Below are 18413 nucleotides of genomic sequence, written 5' to 3'. Positions count from 1 at the left end.
ATTCAAACTTTTAAAAAATTGTGCCAACAAATATGGTTGCTTCAGGCAAGAGAAGCGGTAAAAGCATGGCCCGGTGAGGCTAGGGGTTTCCCCCTCCCACACAATGCTGTTAGTCACCTTACTTTGAACAGTTTAGTCATTGATAATGCAAACTAAGCCTGCTGAAGAAATTCTTCTGAATGAAGTCTTTAAATATCTGACGGAGGGTGCGCCCAAAATTACAGGAAGGTGGGGTGGGGGTGAAATAAAGCTTGATAATTTCTGTACGTGTATTTGGGGGAAAGTTAAGTGCCCACATGATAGGTAGACATGAAGACATGATGTCTTAATTCTTTGAAGGACCAAGTCCACTTTTGAATTACATTTGGACATTGTCTTCACTGGGGAATTGACATGTATCCCAGTTACAGGTACTTCAGGAGTCAAGTACCAAATAATCTTACCCACTTGCTCTGAAGGTCTCTTCATGTTACAGTTTATCATTAATTTGTCAAAGCAACATAGGAGGGGAGGGAGTAGTGAGATTCAAAAAATTGTAAATAGGAAAATGGCCCCAAGCGGCACAGATTTAGAAAATAAAAAAGTGATGAGGAAAAGGTAAGGAGCTCGCGAGCTGCAATTTAAACTAATTTTCATGAATTACAAAGGCCATATCTAACAGATGTGTACCAAAATTAATTGGTTCAAATCGGTTTAAACATCCACCTAACAGTGATGTGAGACGACACACCATCCTTATTTATTGAACACATTGTAGCCTAGATATCCTTACACCCTGCAGAGTAATAGTCGGAGAGAGATATAGCATGGAAAACGGGACTTTTGATCCATCTACTCTGCACCAACCATTAAATACCCATTTAAAGTAACCCTATGTTAATTCTGTTTTAATTTGCCCTGCGTTCTCTTCAACTCTCCAAAGATTTTACCATTCACTAACGCACCACGGGCAATTTACAGCAAGCAATTAACATACCAACCCGCACGTTGTTGGGACAGGGGAGAAATAAGATGCACTTGGAGAATCCCACACTCACAGGGAGAACATGCCTACTCCACGTAGACACCAGCCGAGGTCAGGATTGAATCTGGAACACTGGTGCTTTGAAGCAGCAGCTCCAGTGGCTCAGCTGGGAAGAAATGGGTCTCCTGACAGGCCTGACTGTGCAATCAAAGGGGTGTTGCAGAATTCAGCAATGAGAAATACACCATGCATATTCCTTTGCAAATTTCAGATTGGGAGATGAACTGTAACAGGCCCTATTCAGTCTGGGCCATTGTCATGAGTGGGTGAGATTGCAGGCTATTCAAGTCAAGAATTTGGTTTGAGGCTTGTTGTGGGGATGATATCAACATGGGGTGTAGTTATGATCAAGAGAGAAATCGCCTTCCGAGGGATCAGGAAAGACTGGCACAAGGTGATGTGACAGATCAAGGGAGAAATCAGCATTTGGTGATAGGAATGATCAAAGAAATGGCCAGCACATGGTGATTGGACAGATACGAGGAGAGACAGATACGAGCACTCAGCAATCAGAAAGATGGAGTGGAGAGTGTGCCCTAGACTTCATAATTGGAGGAACAAGAGGATGTGGCCAGAAATAAGCTTAGAAGAAAACAGGGAAGAAACCTGTACGTGGTGACAGGATAGACCCAGGGAGAGACCAAAGAAACGATCAAAGGAGAGTGAGAGATCACCTCAGGGGATCAGGGAAGACACCAACACATTATTAGCCCTTGTTGAGAGAGAATGAGGGAATAGACTAGTATTTGATGATCAGATTAGCCAGAAGGAAGATCGGCACTTTTTGATGGGATGGATCGAGAGGGTGACGGGAGGGACTGGAAGAGAGACTGCCATATATTGTTGAGAAAAGTAAAATCCAGTTTGAGATTGAGATCACTGGGGTTGGTTGTCAGTGCAGAATGAGGTGGTGATGCAGTGGTGAAGAGAGCAGTCCTGAACTACTATCTACCTCATTGGTGACCCTCAGATTATCTTTGATTGGACTTTAGTGGCTTTACCTTGCACTAAACGTTATTTCCTTATCATGTTTCTAAACACTGTAAATGGTTCGATTGTAATCAAGTATTGTATTTCCGCTGACTGGTTAGCACGCAATAAACACTTTTCACTGTACCCCGGTGCACGTGACAATAAACAAAACTAACTAACTAAGGGAGGGAGGGCCACAGATAGCAAGTAATTTATTTATGGACCTAACAATTTGATGCTGTTCTGGCAGTATAATGCTGTACAGAGTCTACCCATTGATGGGTAGTCTAAGTTCCCATGCAAAGTTCCAACAGGAGGGCTGCATAGGGAATATCATTCCATGCACCACTGACATTAGAAAATATTTGGACTAATGTTTGCACTGATTTGAAATGAAGCAGAAATGCTCAACTTCAGGGTTCATTCCAAAAAAAAACTTGTTTTTAAATATCAGTGACTGGTTCCTACAGAAGTGAAGTAATGTTACATCCTTAGAGAAGCTAGTTTTTTTAGCAACTGTACATAGAAACATAGAAAATAAGTGCAAGAGTAGGCCATTTGGCCCTTCGAGCCAACACCGCCATTCAATGTGATCATGGCTGATCATCCAAAATCAGTACCCCGTTCCTGCTTTTGCCCTATATCCCTCGATTCTTTTAGCCCAAGAGCTAAATCTAACTCTCTTGAAAACATCCAGTGAATTGGCCTCCACTGTCTTCTGTGGCAGAGAGTTCCGTGGCAGAGAACTCTCTGGATGAAAAAGTTTTTCCTCATCTCAGTCCGAAGAGTACTGAGTCTGAAGAGTCCGAATAAAACTATCCTTAAGGTATGTCAACTTTGAAGAAGTTCTCCTCTTCTCTCCGACGAGAGTTTATCATATCATATCATATCATATATCTACAGCCGGAAACAGGCCTTTTCGGCCCTCCAAGTCCGTGCCGCCCAGTGATCCCCGTACATTAACACTATCCTACACCCACTAGGGACAATTTTTACATTTACCCAGCCAATTAACCTACATACCTGTAACATCCTCTCTCACTAGAGTCTGAAGAAGAGTCTCGACCCGAAACGTCACCCATTCCTTCTCTCCCGAGATGCTTCCTGGCCCGCTGAGTTACTCCAGTATTTTGTGTCTACCTAAGTGTACTGACATGTTCTAACATGTGTACTGACATGTTCATTGGATGTAAAAGATTAAGTTTCTGTTCTGACTACTCTGTTGCCCTGGTAGCTAATGCCCTCATACCAAGTGCCATTTAAAACAATCTAAAGAAGAGTCCTGAACCAAAACATTGCTGATCCACTTTCTCCAGTGATGCCACTGACCGGTTTGGTTGCTCCAGAGCTTTGTGTTTTTTTTGCTCATATTCCAGCATCTGTAGTTCCTTGTGTCTGCTTTCATTGTGTTTACTGTTTGTGGGATGTTACTACATGTAAATTAGTTGTCATGTTTACGAACATAACAGTTACACCTAATAACATATGCAAAGCATCTGTGAGATGATTAGCAATAGTATAATGCAAATGTCTTCTTTGTTTAATGACTAGCAACATATTTATTGTTTAAACAAAAATCATTGCGGCGCAGCAGTAGAGTTGCTGTCTTATAGCACCAGGGTTCGATCCTGACTATGGGTGCTTGTCTGTACGGAGTTTGCACATTCTCCCAATGACCTGTGTGGGTTTTCTCCGGGATCTCTGGTTTCCTCCTACTCCAAAGATGTACAGGTTTGTAGGGTAATTGGCTTAGTATAATTGTAAATTTTCCCGAGTGGTCAGGTGTAGGGATCACTGGTCGGTGCGGATTCAGTAGGCCGAAGGGCCTGATTCCACACTGTATCTCGAAACTAAAATAAGATCAGTATTCTGCTGCTTTGAAGCCGGCTCTAGCAATTTTTCTCAAATTGTTACACGTTTCCAAACCGCTCGGATTCACCTGATGCCTTCAGAATTCACAAATGTGTCTCCTGCATATTTGCTGCAAGCAAAGGAGGTGATGGTGCAGTGGTACAATCACTGGACTAATAATCTATATACCAGCAAAACGTCCTAAGCTTCACAAATCTAAGAGGCAGAATGTCATTAGGGTGGCACAGTGGGGTAGTGGTAGAGTTGCTGCCTAACAGCACCAGAGTTCAATCACGACTGCCGGTGCTGTCTGTACGCAGTTTGCACGTTCTCCCTAGGACCGTGTGGGTTTTCTCTAGGTGCTCTGGTTTCCTCCCACATTCCAAAGACATGCAGGTTTGTAGTTTAATTGGCTTCTGTAAATTATCCTTAGATTGTAGGATAGAACTAGTGTGCAGGATGATTGTTGATCACTGCGGACTCAGTCGGCCGAATGGCCTGTTTCCACACTATATCTCTAAACTAAACTAAAACTAATGAGACTGACTGATTGGAAGCGGAGAAAGGTATACTATGCTAGAGTAACTCAGTGGAACTGGCAGCATCTCTGGATGGAAGGAATGGGTGACGTTTCGTGTCGACCCTTCTTCAGAACAAGTATGACCCGCTGAGTTACTTCAGCCTTTTGCATTAAATCTTCCTTAGTAAGGCACACTCTGTATTAGCACATTACAAGCAGAAATACTTAATTGCCCAAATGGCAACTTTTTCTTGTGTACCGGATATAATAATGATTTTGTTCCCAAAGGAAAAATTGGAGCAGATGACACCGGCTGAAATATATGTGTCTCTGACTTGTCCACACTCCTCGAAGTGACTGGAAATCTGATGTACAAGTAAAAGGGTCCCAAAACTTGAACTGTCCCATGATCCCCAGTCTTCATGTCTTTCTCCATGGTAAAAAAAGGAGAAATCCTCATTGAAGATTTTGCTCATCTCCTGCAACTTCTCGCACAGATGACCGCTTTGGTTTCTGAGAAACCCTAGTCTCTCTCTTGTTACCCTTGACTGTAATCATACATGGTCTTTCCACTGTCTGGCTTGCACGCAACAAAATGCTTTTCACTGTAATAACACGTGACAATAAATTTAAACTGAACAGAACTGAACCCTCTTTCTCTTAATGTACATAAAATACCTTTGAATTCTCCCAAATCTTATATTTCCCCCTTTTGCCCTCCTGGTTCCCTTCTTGGGTATGCTCATCAGCCCCCTCTACTCTGGCAAGAATACACTTGATCCCTGCTGCCTACACCTGCCTCTTCCTTTTTCCTGATTGTAGCTTCAATTTCTTTCATCATCCAGATTTCCTTACTTGCAAATTCATGCCCTTCACTTCAACAGAAATATTCATGGTTCGAACTTTCACCATCACGCTCTTAAAAGCATGTTTCATGTACAATTTAATTTTTTATGTCAAAGGTATGTGGGGACCACTTCTCCCCACAAGTATAAAGCACAGTGTTCCCAACGACTGGCTGGTGTCCTAGCATGGGGCCACATTATAAGCTTGCTTGAACAGTAATCCAGCCCGTTGCCAGAAATACCGGCCCGCTGTGGGAGGTGCTATAATTAAACCGTAGAAGACTGGGGGAAAAACAAAAAATGAGAACAATAAAAGCAGATTTTTTAAAAATTAAAAAACCAAAACCTTTCTAAAGATACAAATTACCAACACAAACCACCAGCACAAATCAGCACTGTACTCTGAGCCAGCGAGGAAACCTGCACAACCGAAGCTTCATATGGAGCATTCCACTGGCACCTCTGGCTCTGCTTTGCCAATAAAACAAATTTCTTAAAGAAACTATTCATAAGCAATTTTAACAAGCCACAATGAAAAAGAATAACACCCATGGTACAAAACAGACACACCACTTGGCCTCGGTCCTTCACAAAAGCATACCACTGCCCCCCATCGTGTATCCTCTATAAAGGTTTTACAGCACTGCAGCATAACTTTATAAGGTAGAGTTGTACTTGATGCTAGGGGATGGAGGGAAAGAGAACAGCCTCCAATTCCCAAATTTCTCCTAATGAGTTTAAAATCTTAAACACAGATCACTCCGTGAATCCCAATTCTTTCAAAAAACACTCTTGCAACCATTCTTTGTTAAATCAAAGCTTGCCCAAGTGGGATACTGAAACTATCCGATTGAAGAATATATTTCTATCTGGGAGTACGAGATGCAGTACTAATTTGGTACCCAAAAAGACAGGAGCTACGATCTATTGCATCCCTAACGGAAAGAAAAATGGTGATATAATGAATATCATAGTTTCGCAACAGGGTCTAGATCAGCTGGGAAGGTGGCCCAAAGATTGGCAAATGGAATTCAACTCTGACAAGTATGCACTTGTCAGGTGTTGCACTTTGGTATATCAAACCAGGGCAGGACTTACACAGTAAATGGTAGAGCCCTGGGGAGGGTTGTGGGACAGAGAGATCTGGGAGGACAGGTGCACCATTCTCTTAAAGTGGCGAGTCAAGTGGATAATGCAGTGAAGAAGGCATTTTGGACTCTTGCCATCATTGGGAAATATAGAATACAAAATTGGTCCACCATGTACATGTCAATGGCTAAAGGAAGGATGTCATTAGAAGGTGCAAAAAAGATTCACCAGAATATTACCTGGGCTTGTAAGCTTGAATTGTAGGGAGACATTGGATAGGTTGGGACTTTTTTTCTTTGGAGTGTAGAAGACTGTGGGGTGACCTTATTGAGGTGCACATGATCATGAGGAACATGGACAAAAGTAATGTTCAACATTTTGTTCCCGCAGGTGGAGGTTACTAGAACGAGAGGGCACAGACATAAGGCAAGAAGAGAGAGATTTAAGAGTGACCTGAAGGCAATTTTTTTTGGAAGAGCTGTCAGAAGAAGCTATAGAAGCTGATACAATTATGACTTTTACAAGACATTTGCACAGATATATGGAATAGTAAAGGTATATCGGACTATGGGGTGAATGCAGTCAAATGTGACTGGCCCAGTATGCCAACTTGGTCAGCAGGGGCAAGGTGGGTCGAAGGGCCCCACAATTTTTTCAATGCTGTACATGGCTCGGCGATACTTTGACTCTAGTGCTGTCATGGCAGATAGCAGTTACTGGCACAGATAAATAATGAAGCCAGAAATACATTTGAGGTTAAATATTTCCTCCAAATAGTTTCTGGTAACTAAATAGAGGGTATGTCATAAAGAATATACTCAAGGTACTCCTACAAAAAGTAAACAGATTAAATAAGGTTTCGACCCGAAAGGTCACCCATTTCTTTTATCCAGAGATGCTGCCTGTCCACCGAGTTCCTCCAGCATTTTGTGTCTATCTTCGGTGTAAACCAGCATCTGCAGTTCCTTCCTACACATAAATATTTTCCCTGTTCATTAAGTATTTCCTCACTACTTAGGAAATGAGGCATCGTGAGTTACAAAACCTTAATTGCTGGTAAGCTTTATCAAATCAGAGCACTGGGAGTATCTCCTTGTTCTGCATAATCCCAAAACTGCTTTATTTTAAAAAAATATCTCAACAGGGTTAGGTGGAGAAAATATCAAATGAGACAAGGCTGTAATTTACGAAGAAAGGAAGCATCCTCAACCAATAATGCCCTTGCACCTTACCACAGCAGGGAGCTTAAGAAAGCGACCAATTGCCTTGGTGAATGGTAAAGAAGGCAAATTTAAGCAATTACATTTCTGACATATTAATTGGACAAAATTAGGGGAAACAGAAAATAAACTTGCTTGATACAAACTATTATTCAACGCTGTTCAAATAGACTTGATCTGTTTGCTCTTATAACATCTGCAAAATTATTTCTATTGCTTGATGTGTTCAATTTCATTTTCAAATTGTTAATGTTGTTTGGCACGAAATAGCATTCAGCGATCTCACTGAAACCCAGCACAATTTTGCTTCACAATACTCGCTGGACAAACTTAAAACAAGAATAGGACTCGAACTTTGCTTTTTAAGAAGAATGTTAACGCTCAGAAGCTACATCTGGTTAACTTAAAGTTAAATTAGCTCCAGGTGGAGGTCAATAATGAACTACTGAAATAGGGCAGCACTTGTTGTCGCTCAAAAGAACAAATCCCACCACGAATATTGATTTTTAAAACAAGATCATAGTTAACATGACAGCTAAAATTTGATGTCATTAAAGATCAATTTTAAAGTTTATGTGTAGGAAAAAAGAACTGCAGATGCTGTTTTAAATCGAAGGAAGACAAAAAATACTGGAGTAACTCAGCGGGTCAGGCAGCATCTCGGGAGAGAAGGAATGGGTGATGTTTCGAGTCGAGACCCTTCTTCAGACTGAACAAATCACGCAAAGTTTATGTGATTGAATTATTGGAATTTCAGTCCATGTATTTGCAAGCGAGTGTGCATCTTGAAACGGCATGATGGCTAAGGTAGTGATGAATGATTACATTCACAACAAACCCAACAATCATAATGTGGCGATTTCAAGTTGTAGTTTTTTTTTAAATTGCTTTTAATTGATCATTGGGAAATAATACTATTAATGTACATCAGAAGGAAATATTTTCTCAGTATCTTTGTTCATTTTGTTTGACTGCAAAGTGTTTTCCATTTAAGCAATAGATTCTGATTACATCATCATGTGAAGAGAAAATGCCTCAGCCCTACAGCATTTGGGAGCCAAATTAACAACAAATGACAGTCATTAACCCAGGGGTCTTCAAGAATCTTGTCATTTCAATTGCATATATTATTTCAGCTTTCTGACAAGGTCAGACTGAATATTCACACCGAATATGTTCCCATATGATGTCATCAACACACCCTCTGTGTCCAGTTTGTAAATTGAAAAAATAAAGTACCCATAGTAAAAACCATAAAAATGCTTAGAATTCAATTAAACCGTGGGCCAAGGTGCCTTTTCGTTTCATGTCGTGACCCACATCCCATATCTACCTGTATTTATAACATGTTGGGTAAAAATATTATGGAAATTATATCTGAAACTTGTCAAGAACAAAACCTGTACATATTTTTAAAATATGGAAAAAAACTCCAAAATCTTGTAAATTTTCCGAATGGTAATTGCCCAATCAAAGCACGTTTGTCATTAAGTTGGATGTCAATTGACCAATCACACGCTTTAATTCAAGCTAGCTAGGCACAGACCCTTCACTGTTGATGGGTCCAAGTCCTGGAGTAAATCCTGGCAAAATCCTGCAGTGTGTGTTCAGAATTCTCTCTCTGATCTCCCGGAAAGTCGCGGAGAAATGATATCAACAAACTTCTTTTAAGAGCCACTGAATACATCCTGAGGAGTTATATGCTGGTGTAATGTTTCCTTATAGTGTTTACGTTTCTAATTTAAGTTTACTTTAGAGATAACTTTAGAGTGTAACCATCAGGGATACAGTCACAAATATGCTGAAGTGTCTATATTGTTCTCTCAGTCTGCTCTGCCATTCACTAGTAACATGCCTCACGCTGTATTTGAAATGTCTTTCAGTTCCGAAACCCTAGGTGCTATCAATCTAATCTTGTCCTTGAATATATTCACTGATCGAGAATCTATGATGAGGTAGAAATCTGCTTGGATGAAGAAATGTCTGCTTTTTGATGTGAATGACCAAGTTTTAATTTCCTCAACACAGTAAACAATTAGTAACAGCTGTCTAACTGGAATTAAAACAATGTTCAAAATATTTTGGTTATGGGTGTTCAGAATTCTCTCTCTGAGCTCCCAGAAAGCCGCGGAGAAGCCAGGACCGGAGCAGGCCAGAGCGGAGTCTCGTGGATTGACAGAGCCCGTGGCTGGAGTCTGGGTCGACGGGGCCCGCGGCTGGTGCCTGGGTCGATGGAGCCCGTGGCTGGAGCCTGAGTCGATGGAGCCCGTTGCTCGAGCCTGGGTCGACGGGGCCCGTGGCTGGAGACTGGGTTGATGGAGCATGCAGCTGACGGAGCCTGGGTCGACGGAACCCGCGGCTGACGGAGCCTGGGTCGATGGGAGCCCGCGGCTGACGGAGCCTGGGTCGATGGAGCCCGCGGCTGACAGAGCCTGGGTCGACGGGGCCCGCGGCTGGAGCCTGGGTCGACGGGGCCCGCGGCTGGAGCCTGGGCCGACGGGGCCTGCGGCTGGAGCCTGGGTCGACGGGGCCCGCGGCTGAAGCCTGGGCCGACGGGGCCCGCGGCTGGAGCCTGGGCCGACGGGGCCTGCGGCTGGAGCCTGGGCCGACGGGGCCTGCGGCTGGAGCCTGGGCCGACGGGGCCTGCGGCTGACAGAGCATGGGTCGACGGAGCCCGCGGCTGACGGAGCCTGGGTCGATGGAGCCCGCGGCTGACGGAGCCTGGGTCGACAGGGCCCGCGGCTGGAGCCTGGGTCGACGGGGCCCGCGGCTGGAGCCTGGGCCGACGGGGCCCGCGGCTGGAGCCTGGGCCGACGGGGCCCGCGGCTGGAGCCTGGGCCGACGGGGCCTGAGGCTGGAGCCTGGGCCGACGGGGCCTGCGGCTGGAGCCTGGGCCGACGGGGCCTGCGGCTGGAGCCTGGGTCGACGGAGACTGCGGCTGACAGAGCATGGGTCGACGGAGCCCGCGGCTGAAGCCTGGGTCGACGGGGCCCGTGGCTGACGAAGCCTGGGTCGATGGAGCCCTCGGCTGACGGAGCCTGGGTCGACGGGGCCCGCGGCTGGAGCCTGGGTTGACGGAGCCCTTCGACTGGGGTGCTGTGACTTTCTCTAATTAGCTTAATTAATTAGTGTCCAACCTTTTGCACTGACGAGTTATGAATTCCTTCTCAATGATTTTTTTATCTAAATCTACGCCAAATTTCAAGTAGATACCAGAGATGGGTCACGAAAGTTAAAATCTAGACACATTTTCGATGTTCGGCCTAAATGGAGATAGCTTTCAACTGAGCAGTTTTAGAATAGGTATGAAAGGCATTAATTCCAGTTCCGGTGACGTTATCTTCTTGAATGGCAGCATAAGATAATAGCTCCTCCGAAAATACTTAACAAGCCCGGTTAGTTTGCCAAATATAACATTTATTGAGAATAACTGAGTTGATGAAAGGGGCAAGAATGGGAAGACGAGATGTAAACAACAAAAGGGCCGCTGAACAATTCGAGAACAAAGAAAACACGGACGGCTTACCTACAAAGGCACAAGAAGGCAGAGCTAGCAACAACCCGCACCGGAAAGACGTAGAGCTAAGTTTAGCCACTGTTTCGGAGGAGATACGGGACTTTCGCAAAGACACAAAAGAACAGTTAATTGATATTAAAGACGAACTTACCAATGTTAATCAAAAAATAGCGGTGGCGAAGACACAGCTCGAAAGGGTGGAAGACCGTGTGTTAAACGTGGAGCAGGTGCTGGTCAAGATGCTAAAAGCGATAAACCAGCAAGAAAACAAGCTGCATGCCCAAGGAGGGCGATCCAGACGGGAGAATATACGGATATATAATGATCCCGAAGGAGCTGAGGGGTCTTAGACGACCCGTCTATGGTGGACTTTGTGGATAGGCTACTGCGGGACACACTTGAACGTCCACCCACCATGGAGTTTCACATTGAGAGAGCGCACCGATCGCTCGCCCCGAAACCCCCTGGACACCCAGGAGATAATCCACGATCGATAATAATCAGATTTCTCCGCTACAAAATGAAAGAGGAGATTTTGCGCAAGGCTTGGGGAAAGAAACAAGTGTTTTTGAACGGGAGACTAATATACTTCGATCAAGACTATGCCCCAGCAGTGCTACAGAAGCAAAAATAATATTCTGAGGCGAAACGCGTGTTAAAACAGAATAATATCCGCTTCCAGACTCCGTTTCCCCGCCAAGTTACGAGTATTCTACAATGACGAGACACGGCTGTACCAGACGGTGGATGAGGCGACCACCGACATGAGGAACAGAGGACTGCCCGTCAGAGTAACCACATCGAAAGAGAGCCTGGTTGAGCAACTGTCCCGCACTGCGTGGGAGATGATGGGAAGCGCAGCGCAGCGTAGCGCAGCAGTAGAGTTTCTGCTTTACAGCGAATGCAGCGCCGGAGACTCGGGTTCGATCCTGACTACGGGTGCTGCACTGTAAGGAGTTTGTACGTTCTCCCCGTGACCTGCGTGGGTTTTCTCCGAGATCTTCGGTTTCCTCCCACACTCCAAAGACGTACAGGTATGTAGGTTAATTGGCTGGGTAAATGTAAAAAAAAATTGTCCCTAGTGGGTGTAGGATAGTGTTAATGTACGGGGATCGCTGGGCGGCACGGACTTGGTGGGCCGAAAAGGCCTGTTTCCGGCTGTATATATATGATATGATATGATATGATATGAAGACCACAGGGGACGACCGAGGAGCGGGAGAAGGACATCGTGGTGAGACTACGGGTCTTCAGAAGACAGCCTCCATCTTTAGAAGAGCTTTAAGTTATAAATAACTTTAAAAATGTAGGAGAGAGAAACTGAATTAAAAAGTTGACGGTGCTTTATTTCATCTGTTACGTTCAACTGTTTTCCCTTATTTAAATGAAGAAAAATTACAGAGGAGGAATGCACAGGGAAGTGTGTTCTGCTTTTTTTTTCTTTTTGGATGCTGCAGTGGGGGCCCTCAGCTCACAGATGAGAGGGGCTATCCCCCACAACTAGGCTCTTCCTCAAGCCTAGCCCAGGGTCACCCACAGGAGACCCCTACCTTGGAATTACGTCTTTGTTTTTTCATATGTTTTTTTGTTCTTGTCTGTTCAGCGAGCAGATTTGTTATGTCTTATCTCACAATGTTATTGTTATGTCTTATTTTACCTACCTTGGAATCACACCTTTGCTTTTTCGTAAGTTTTTTTGTTCTTGTCTGTTTAGGGAGTAGATCTGTTATGTCTTATTTCACCATGTTACTGATATACAGAAAGTCAAATGCAAATGGCTAATGGCAAGGTAAAATTCATCTCTTTTAATGTGAATGGACTGTTCAACCCAATCAAACGCAGTAAAATTCTAACTAAAATGAGGAAAGAACAAGCCCATATAGTATACTTACAGGAAACCCATCTAAATGACAAAGAACACGAAAAACTTAAAAGAATGGGTTTCACTAACCTCTTTTCCTCCTCGTATATATCGGGATGTAGGAGAGGAGTCGCTACTCTCATCTCAAGCAAGTTAAATTTTGAGAAAGTATTTGAAATGAGTGATAAGGAGGGTAGATATATTTTAGTAAGGGGGAATATAGATGGGAATCAAGTTACGTTGCTGAATGTATATGCACCCCCTGGAAGTGATTGTAATTTCTTCCAGAGAATTATTAATAATCTATTATTAATTATTACTGGACTCGTCCAGTAGAAAACCTCATGATATAAAGTCTCGACATAAGAAAGTCAAAATTCTTCTTAAAGTGGTCGGTTTAATTGATATATGGTGGAACCAATTCCCTATTAGAAGGGATTATACCCATTACTCGGCCCCACATTCTTTATACACAAGAATAGACTATTTTATAACATTTGGAAAGGATAAAGATAAAATACACACCTGTGGAATTGGAACAATAGACTTAAGTGACCATGCACCTATTTACCTGTCTGTTGATTTAGACCTACGTCCAAAAAATGCCACATGGAAACAGAACTCGAGCCTACTCAATGATCTTAACTTTAAGGAACAAATTAAAAAGGAGATAAGTCTTTATTTAGAACTCAATGATAACGGAAAGGTCTCTCCCCCTATTTTGTGGGATGCTTTGAAGGCTCTTTTAAGAGGAAAGATTATAGCAATATCTTCATATAAGAAAAAAATAAGGAATAAAATATTTGAGGATTTGCAAAATAAGTTGAAGGAACTAGAGAGGAAACACAAATTGACGCTGGCGTGGAATATATTGGAGGAAATTAGGAATGCTAGGAATGAAATCAATAATCTGGCTGCACAAGAAATCAAGAAAAAGTTAATGTTCCTTAAACAGAGGCACTATGAAAGTGGTTCTAAATATATGAAAGTACCGGCATGGAAATTGAAAAAAAAGATGGCTGAAAATACAGTTCACAGAATCAGAGACCCAAGAACAAAAATATTGAAAAGTAAATTAAGTGAAATTCAGGAAGCCTTTGAAGTATTCTACAGAACTCTGTATTCTGAAGTTCCAGGAAGTGGCCAAACTCAAGTAGACACCTTTCTGAATTCCTTAGATTTGCCACCTTAAATGAAGAACAAAACAAGATAATGACTGGAGACATATCAGAGGTTGAATTAAAAACTGCAATTAGTAGGCTTAAGCTGAGCAAGTCACCGGGATCTGATGGTTATATGGCAGAATGGTATAAGGAATTTAAAGACGAGTTAACACCTATTATACTTCGTACATTAAACTGGGTTTTAAAAAAGGCACAGATTCCACTGAGCTGGAGGGAGGCAATTATCTCTGCTATATCAAAAGAAGGTAAAGATAAAACAGAGTGTGGAATATATTGGAGGAAATTAGGAATGCTAGGAATGAAATCAATAATCTGGCTGCACAAGAAATCAAGAAAAAGTTAATGTTCCTTAAACAGAGGCACTATGAAAGTGGTTCTAAATATATGAAAGTACCGGCATGGAAATTGAAAAAAAAGATGGCTGAAAATACAGTTCACAGAATCAGAGACCCAAGAACAAAAATATTGAAAAGTAAATTAAGTGAAATTCAGGAAGCCTTTGAAGTATTCTACAGAACTCTGTATTCTGAAGTTCCAGGAAGTGGCCAAACTCAAGTAGACACCTTTCTGAATTCCTTAGATTTGCCACCTTAAATGAAGAACAAAACAAGATAATGACTGGAGACATATCAGAGGTTGAATTAAAAACTGCAATTAGTAGGCTTAAGCTGAGCAAGTCACCGGGATCTGATGGTTATATGGCAGAATGGTATAAGGAATTTAAAGACGAGTTAACACCTATTATACTTCGTACATTAAACTGGGTTTTAAAAAAGGCACAGATTCCACTGAGCTGGAGGGAGGCAATTATCTCTGCTATATCAAAAGAAGGTAAAGATAAAACAGAGTGTGGGTCTGTTCTTAATGTAGATTATAAATTATTTACCTCTATCATGGCCAAATGGTTAGAACCGTTCTTGTCTAAATTAATACACAATGATCAGACAGGTTTTATTCGGCAACGTCAAACACAGGACAATATACGACGGACACTACATATTGTGGACTCCATTCAAAAAAATAAAATTGAAGCAATAGTGATAAGTGTGGACGTTGAAAAGGTATTCGATTCTGTGAACTGGAATTTTCTCTATCGAGTTCTACATAGATTTGGCCTGAATGACACTATTATCAAAATCATACAGGCACTATATAATAAGCCCACTGCTAGAATGAAAGTTAACGGATATTTATCAAAAAGTTTTTCTCTAGAAAGGGGTTCAAGACATGGATGTGCGTGGTCACCATTACTCTTTGCATTATATCTGGAACCACTTGCTCAATATATAAGATAAAATAAAGAAATAAAAGGTATTACTATTCAAGGGACTGAACATAAATTGGCCTGTTATGCGGATGACATTTTGATTTATTTGGGGCAACCAACAAACTCTCTACCTAAATTGATGCAATCACTCGAACAATATGGTCAACTATCAGGATACAAGATTAATATACATTAATATAGGTAAAACACAACTGCTTACATACAATTACAGCCCATCAGGAGAAGTCAGAAGTAGGTACCCTCTGGCATGGCAAGCAGAAAATCTCAAATATTTGGGCATCATTATACCAAGAGATCTTGCAGAACTATTACAATGCAACTATTCACCTATACACCAAAAGATTAAGGAGGATATAGCTAAATGGAATCTAATTCCTTTCTTAAGTCTCAGCTCGAGAATTGAATCTATTAAAACGAACATATTGCCAAGACTGTTATATTTATATCAGACCCCACCAATAGAGATTAACCAAAAACAATTTAAAGAATGGGACAAAATATTGTCAAGATATATATGGCAAGGTAAAAGGCCTAGGATTCGTCTCAAAACCTTACAGTTAACAAAAGAAAAGGGGGGGATGGGGTCTACTCTCTTTCAAAGACTATTATCAGGCAGCACAGTTAAGACCTATAATATAAGAAAATAACTGCAGATGCTGGTACAAATCGATTTATTCACAAAATGCTGGAGTAACTCAGCAGGTCAGGCAGCATCTCGGGAGAGAAGGAATGGGTGACGTTTCGGGTCGAGACCCTTCTTCAGACTGATGTCAGGGGGGCGGGATAGTGCAACCCATCATATGATGCTCAACGGAAAAATATTGAAGAGAGAACACTCCCCATCCCTGTATGAGCAATTACAGCTGACAACAACCTACAAGACGATATAAATGCTATTGAAAATCCTTGGGTAAAACTGACTCTTAAAATATGGAAAACAGTTATAACAGAGTATAATTTAGAGGAAGACATTACAATCCTTAAATGGTGCGCATATGTGCGCAAATGGTGCACACAGATTTTACTCCTAATAAATTAGATAGTAGGTTTAAAGAGTGGACAGTTAAAGGCATAACTGCTCTTTGTAACATAATGAAAGAAGGAACACTGTTAAGTTTTGATATGATTAAAGAAAAATTCATGTTGGAAAAACAAGACTTCTATCGATACTTACAGATGCGGAACTACGTTAATCCAAATGTTAAAAACATAATGAAGTCGAGTATAGGTTTGACGAGATTATTTAGGAAAGCGTATAATTCAAATACTGGTAGTAAAATTATTTCATGCGTGTATAAAGGGTTACTGAATCTTAAATCACACTCAACCTTATATATTAAAATGAAATGGGAGAAGGAGGGATAATCATATCCGAGGAAGAATGGACAGCAATATGGAGATATCAATGGAAGTGTACCCGCTCACAAAATTGGAGGGAGTTTAGTTGGAAAAGTCTGATACAGTATTTTATTACGCCTTCTCAGAAAGCCCATTATGGTGGGAACTCTTCAATTTGCTGGAGAAAATGTGGAAATTTAAAGGCAGATCATTACCATGTTCTCTGGGATTGCCCTGTTATTAAAGATTTTTGGAGAGAGTTACATAATGCCTTACAAGACATTTTTAGATGTCATGTGCCCCTGGAGAGTAAGACTATGTTTTTTGGACTCGTACCTGAAGACTGGCGGAAAAAAGACAAATACTTACTGAATATATTGATGGTAGCTGGTAAAAAAGCTCTCACAAAAAAATAGTTATCACAGGAGATCCCAACTCTGAATGCATGGATGGACATCACAATGGATATTTATAAAATGGAGAAAATAACAGCATATGTTAACTTTAAATTTGATTTATTTGTGACATGCTGGGAAAATTGGGTTAACTATGTAACGCCTCATAGGCCAGACTTTAATTTTACAATTTTTTGATTATATGGTAAAGAAAGGTTCACTCCCTAAGTGTTTGTAGTTTTTATTGTGTTTCTGTTTCTATATTTGCTTTGTACAAATTACAAAGAGAGGCAATTCAAGACAAACATAAGTGGATGATGTATACATATAGCATTATACCTGAAACCCGTTTTATGGAAATGTGTTTGCTGTGAAATGCCAATAAAAGAGTACATTATAAAAAAAGAAAGACATTAATTCCATAATGTACTTTTCTACGTCAAAAACATAATAGAAATAAACAGCTTCCTACTGTATTTACATGGTGATATTTGAATTTCTTTGTGGCACACATGTGAGAGAAAGTGACAGGTGTGTGTCTAAAATTGTTAGAGTTAACAATTATGTTAATACGGAAGGATGGGTTAATGATATAGCGGAGATTACTTGATTATTCCACATAATAACCACCTACGAGGTAATGAGGGTTGTTATAGCCGTTACCTTTGTTCACATACCTGTAATTTTCACTGGGTGGTATTGTCTGCATGAAATAGATAGCAGCAGTACGACATCTCCAATGCCACTTTTTAGCTGTTAAGGTAAAGACGGAACATCCCTCTATCTCCTCCTGAAGTAGGTCAAGCAGCTGTTTGTGGGATCCCCCATAAAAGGCTTCAATCATTAGGACACTCATAATGACACTGGTAATACTCACGCTACAATTACCTACGAGTAAACAAAAAAAAATTTAAGTTAGCGGTTATTGCAAGTGAGAGGGAAGTGTTCATTTTAAAACAAGCTGGACTGAAAATTGTTATTTCTCATGAAGCAAGGGCACGTTTTGGAAAGCATATTGCAAGATGAGCTGCAGAACACCAGATCTGAAACATAGAAACATAGACATAGAACATAGAAAATAGGTGCAGGAGTAGGCCATTCGACCTTTCGAGCCATTCAATATCATCATGGCTGATTATTCCAAATCAGTACCCCGTTCTTGCTTTCTCCCCATTTCCCTTGATTCCGTGAGCCCTAAGAGCTATATCTATATCTGAAGAAGGGCCCCGACCCAAAACGTCACCTATCCATGTTCTCCACACCTGCTGTTTCACTCCAGCACTTTGTTTACTAAATGTCCTTCTCTGTC

General features: G+C 41.6%; 1 protein-coding gene across 1 annotated transcript in view; it reads right to left on the bottom strand.

Annotated features, from left to right (window-relative positions):
- The window catches only part of gtdc1 (glycosyltransferase-like domain containing 1), a 313882-nt gene that overhangs the window by 215195 nt on the left and 80274 nt on the right, over positions 1-18413 (bottom strand). Inside the window, exon 2 of the mRNA XM_078403374.1 lies at positions 17782-17992. Within this exon, the coding sequence (XP_078259500.1) occupies positions 17782-17960 (179 nt within the window). The 5' untranslated portion in view covers positions 17961-17992. The remainder of the gene's footprint in view (positions 1-17781; positions 17993-18413) is intronic.

The sequence above is a fragment of the Rhinoraja longicauda genome, chromosome 8 (genome assembly GCF_053455715.1).
Source record: "Rhinoraja longicauda isolate Sanriku21f chromosome 8, sRhiLon1.1, whole genome shotgun sequence".
In the NCBI taxonomy this organism is placed as follows: domain Eukaryota; kingdom Metazoa; phylum Chordata; class Chondrichthyes; order Rajiformes; family Arhynchobatidae; genus Rhinoraja; species Rhinoraja longicauda.
Note: the sequence above shows the minus strand (reverse complement) of the source record. Positions and strands in the feature narration are given on the sequence as shown.